This window comes from Sitophilus oryzae, unplaced genomic scaffold (genome assembly GCF_002938485.1).
Source record: "Sitophilus oryzae breed Bouriz unplaced genomic scaffold, Soryzae_2.0 scaffold_1541_pilon_pilon, whole genome shotgun sequence".
Taxonomy (NCBI): Eukaryota; Metazoa; Arthropoda; class Insecta; order Coleoptera; family Curculionidae; genus Sitophilus; species Sitophilus oryzae.
In genome coordinates this window covers 1-4953 of record NW_022146216.1, presented here as the reverse complement: position 1 = coordinate 4953, position 4953 = coordinate 1, and the positions used below count along the sequence as shown (strand labels likewise).

General features: G+C 31.7%; 3 protein-coding genes across 3 annotated transcripts; all 3 read left to right on the top strand.

Moving 5' to 3' along the window:
• Positions 1–1176: 1176 nt before the first annotated feature.
• LOC115878948 (putative ankyrin repeat protein RF_0381) lies at positions 1177–2102 on the top strand. The gene has a single exon (XM_030895554.1). It carries the CDS (start codon positions 1247–1249, stop codon positions 2051–2053), a length of 807 nt encoding a protein of 268 aa, XP_030751414.1. The 5' UTR covers positions 1177–1246; the 3' UTR covers positions 2054–2102.
• On the top strand, positions 2058–3091 carry LOC115878949 (putative ankyrin repeat protein RF_0381; the record flags this gene model as incomplete). The annotated part of the gene is made up of 1 exon (XM_030895555.1): positions 2058–3091. A coding segment is annotated over one exon (990 nt), but the record flags the coding sequence as incomplete, so codon positions are not given.
• An 860-nt stretch (positions 3092–3951) lies between these two features.
• LOC115878946 (ankyrin repeat domain-containing protein 31-like) lies at positions 3952–4945 on the top strand (the record flags this gene model as incomplete). Its single annotated transcript, XM_030895553.1, has 1 exon — positions 3952–4945. A coding segment is annotated over exon 1 (876 nt), but the record flags the coding sequence as incomplete, so codon positions are not given.
• Positions 4946–4953: the final 8 nt, after the last annotated feature.

Below are 4953 nucleotides of genomic sequence, written 5' to 3'. Positions count from 1 at the left end.
TATAACTTACCTAAGGTTCTAAAAAGGACAACAGTCAATACCTACATCAAGATCATCGCACAGTATCGGAAGCAGCAGCCATGGACAGTCGCAGTATTGATTTTACAGGCACTCTATTAAGCAAGTAGCTGTATAGCCCATAAGGCCCGGTTACCTTAACGTTTTTCCTTACGGTGCATGACAGAAAATACATTTTCAATTTTCTCAAAAAATACAATTTTTTTTTTTTTTTTTTTTTTTAAATTTAAATTGAAATGTATAAAACGGAATCAACTATTTTAGAACAAGCAAAAACTTTTGTAAAGAATACATTTTTCTCAAAATGTCAATAATAAAAAAGTTTTTACTCTTGTAAAGACAATCTGGGGACATACTGTATAAATACCAAATTATAATACACAATGTGATACAATGTTCCATATCTTATTTTTTAAGATTCTCACTTCAAAATATACCGGGTAATTCGAATATATTTTGCGCTAAAACTGTTTTTTATGGAAATTTAAAACCTACAATTTTAGGGTATAAATATATTTGAATCACCCTGTATTAGGAAAAAAACATTGAGCTTATTCGGATTTTTTTTTGGGCTACCCTATGGATCTAACTGTATTTTCTATTTGAAATAATTTTGTGCTTATACCAGGTACGTCTCGAAAGTGGCCCATCCCTATAAGTTTTTATTTTTTGAGATAAAAAAACGAGATTTGGTATGTCAGTAAAATGCTTTAGAGATGCCCAAATTGTATTTTTAATCATATCTCAATTTTTTCAAAAAGAACAAGGGTGGCTCATTAGCATATTTGGAAAAAGCATTTTTTTACGAATAATTTGGTATTACACACTCGGTATTTCGCGTCAAATTGTTTTTTTTATATGTCAATCTATTCAGAGTGTCATTTTCTATCGAATAAAGTAGACCAAAATCAATTGAATACGTCAATTAATCCTAATTTATGTCACATACATAAATCTCGTTTTTTTTATCTCAAAAAAAAATAAAAAAGTTATAGGTGTGAGTTACTTTTGAGATGCACCCGGTATATCATTAATAATATCCTCCAAACATGTTCTAATATTATTTCTAAGGTGGATAATGACTTATTTTCCTTTAGTCAAGTAAAAAATAACAGATATGGCAACATTGCAGATAGCATATTAAGCAATATCAGTGAATCATGTTTTTAAGTACGCTTATACGCGTTTGTTACATTCTCGTGTTGTTTTTCGATATAAAATAATAAAAATGTCTCCAAAAACGGAATCCGATGAATTAAAAAAGCGCGTTCTTGATTTTTTGTGTGACGACATCAAAAAATTCTTCTTTATCGACTGCTCAAGTTCCAAATTAAGCAGGAAGGAAATATTTGGTGTTATTCAAGGTCTCCAACAAGATGAAAGTGCGGATGACTCAGCCAAAACATTGAGAAACTACCAGGGATCAAAAAATCAAGCATATTACACATGGAATCGTGAAGATTTAGAAGATATAATATCGAATTCTCCTAATTTGGTCGTGTTGGAGTTACCAGAAGAAGAAAATATTGATAAAGATCAAGTAAAGAAGATTTTAGATCTCGTAGAGAGACGTTTGTGGAAAAAAGTGGTGCTGATTTCCAAGAAAAAAGATATTTTTGATGATTTAGTTTATTGGTATCATAAAGCAGGTGTGCTGAAACTTAATAAAGAATCTGTTCTTCAAGACCTTTTTCCTATTCATAACATAGTTGTTAAAGATTCCTCGGCAGATACTATAACAGATTTGGTTCATAAAGGTGCAGATATTAATGTACAAGATGAAAATAAAGACACACCTTTACATCTGGCAGTTGAAAATGGAGCTACACACTTAGTGCATCTTTTGTTAAGTCTTGGAGCAGATGTTAACATCGGAAACATCCAAAATCGAACTGTTTTGCAAGTGGCTTTGGAAAAAAGCTTTATTGACATAGCTAATATTCTTTTAACCGAGAATATAGACGTACATTTAAAAGATGATAATGATGTACTGCTTTACATTTGGCAGCGAGGCTTGGAGATGTTGACATTATGAAAAAATTGTTGAAAAAGGAGCTGAAGTGAATATCGAGGATGATTTTGATTGTACTCCATTGATATATGCTTGTGAAGGTGGAAAAGAAGCAGTAAAGTATTTATTACCTCTGATAAAGGACGTAGATATCCAGAAAACATTATTGCACTCAGTTAAAACTGACAACGGTGATGTCATAGATATTCTAGTACATTCTGGTGCTGACGTCAACTTCCAGGATGCTGATGGATTTACTCCATTATTTACTGCAGCTTCCTATGGGAATTTAAGCACAGTAAATGCTCTATTAAACCATGGAGCTGATCCAAATAAAACAACTACTTACTGTGGGACTCCTTTACAACAGCGCAGTTTCAAAAGACATAATGAAGTAGTCAAAAAACTACTAAAAGCTGGTTCTGGAGTCGATGCAATATTTGAAGGCAAGAATATCATTCATATAGCTGCTGAACAAGCTGACAAAGATATCTTGCTTGCTTTACTAGAAAATAATGCAGATGCATTGAGTAAAGACAAAGAGGGTAATACTGCATTACATTATGCCATTTTGAACGATTGTACTGACGTTATTGATGTTCTTATCGCTCAAGGGATAGATATAAACGCCAAAAATGACCAGTTTCATACAGTCTTGTATTCTGCATGTCGCTACGACATTCCAGACGTAGTTAAACGTCTGATATCCCACAACGCCGATGTTAGTATCAAAGAAAACTGCTTAGGATGGTCTCCTTTGCATAGGGCTTGTGAAGAAGGTAACTTGGATGTAGTAAGAGTTTTGCTTGATGCCGGAGCGAATGTCAGTGACGTTACGAAGTTCAAGGACACTCCCTTACACCGTGCTGTAGGTAAAGGTCATGAGGGGATTGTTGAGGAATTGGTAAGGAGAGGTGGTGACGTCACAGCGGTTAATGGTAGAGGTGAAAGTGTGTTAGATATAGCCCGAAAACGGCAATCAAAGGAAATATTAGAACTCCTTGGTAAAGAATCCTGATGACTGTTAAATTTAGCTCATGTAATATTATGATCTTAGTTACTATTTTTATTAATTATTAAATAAAAATTTGTGAATTATTTATTGTGTTTAATTTGTCATTTCTAATAATATTTGTTTTATTTTGATATGGTATGCATATCATTCGTTATCTGCTAAATTTTAAGCAAACAAAATCAAATAAATAGTTATACCTATTACCTACTTTTACATTACTGTATTTTTAAGTTGTTATTGAACTTGTAAATGATAAATGAAATATAGTTAAAAAAAACTGAAAATTGCTTTATTCAAGTATAACAAGGACTTAAGAATACTTAAAATGGATTAAAACTGTTTGAATTGATGACAAAAATCCGGGATGTTTTTTAAATAGATTTCCGAAAATCAAGTAAAGGATAATGGTATTGGAACATTACACCTTACAAGTATCCTTTTATATTTAGGTATTTATCTATGAAGTACCCTAAATAACTACCTAAATGTGTCATGTTTTCTATATAAGTAATACATTTGGTGGGAAAGTCACTATAGGTCTCCGCAGTGGGAAAATCACAAATAGCCAAAATTTGTTTTTCCGAAATATCTAGAAAGCATGTATAACTATGATTTTTTAAATGTGCGTTATTATCACATCCATATTTTGCAAAAAATATATTCAAGAAAGAAACTTGATATAGAGTTTCGTGATACCGGGTCACCCTGTATATTTAACTGTATTTCGTAATTGAAATACGTGTGAATCTTATAATTATTATTATCTCCGTCTATTTCTTTTTTTTTTTCTAATGTTGATTATTAGTAATTTTCGCTAATCAAGTAAAAGGATAATGGTATTGGAACATTACACCTTACAAGTATCCTTTTATATTTAGGTATTTATCTATGAAGTACCCTAACTAACTAGCTACCTAAATGTGTCATGTTTTCTATATAAGTAATGCATTTTTGGTTTATCCATTTAATAGTTGCCCGAAGTTGCACATTTATTCATATTATTTGTTACATTTTCATGTTAAAAAATGTCTTCAAAAACGGTATCTAAAGAATTAGAAAAGCGTGTTCTTGAGTTTTTGTGTAACCAGACTCAAAAATTCTTGTTTATCGACTGTTCAAATTCCGGGTTAAACGGAAACGAAATATTTGGTGTTATTCAAGGGCTTAAACTTCTTAAAGTAGAAAACAGTGCAAAAAACTCAGCCAAGAGACGAAAGATAGAGCTACCACAGGGAAACTACTTGGGAAGAGAAAATCAAGCATATTATAAATGGAATCATGAAAATTTAGAAGAAATAATGTCAAAATCTCCTAATTTGTTGTTGTTGGAGTTACCAGAGGAGGAAGATATTGATAGAGATCGAGTAAAGAACATTTTAGATCTTGTAGATAGATATTTGTTAAAAAAAATGATACTGGTTTCGAAGAAGAAAGATTTTTTTGAAGATTTATTTTATTGGTACCATAAAGCAGGTATGCTGAAACTTAAAAAACCTCAGCCAGCTTTTTTTCCCATTCACAATATTGTTGTTGGTTCCTTAACAGATATTATCACAGATTTGGTTCGTAAAGGTGCAGATATTAATCAACAAAATGGAAATAAAGATACACCTTTACATCTGGCAGTTGAAAATGGTCGTATTGACTTAGTGCGTCATTTGTTAAGTCTTGGTGCAGATGTAAATCTAAGAAACAAAGAAAATAAAACTGTTTTGCATGTTGCTTTGAAGAAAAACTTTCTTGACATAGCTCATATTATTTTAAAAAAAAACGTAGACGTAAATTTAAAAGATAATGAAGGATATGCTGCTCTACATTTGGCAGCAGGGCTTGGAAATATTGACATTATGATACAGCTGTACCACATTCCAAACATAGTTAGATGTTTGATATCCCATAAGGCAGATGT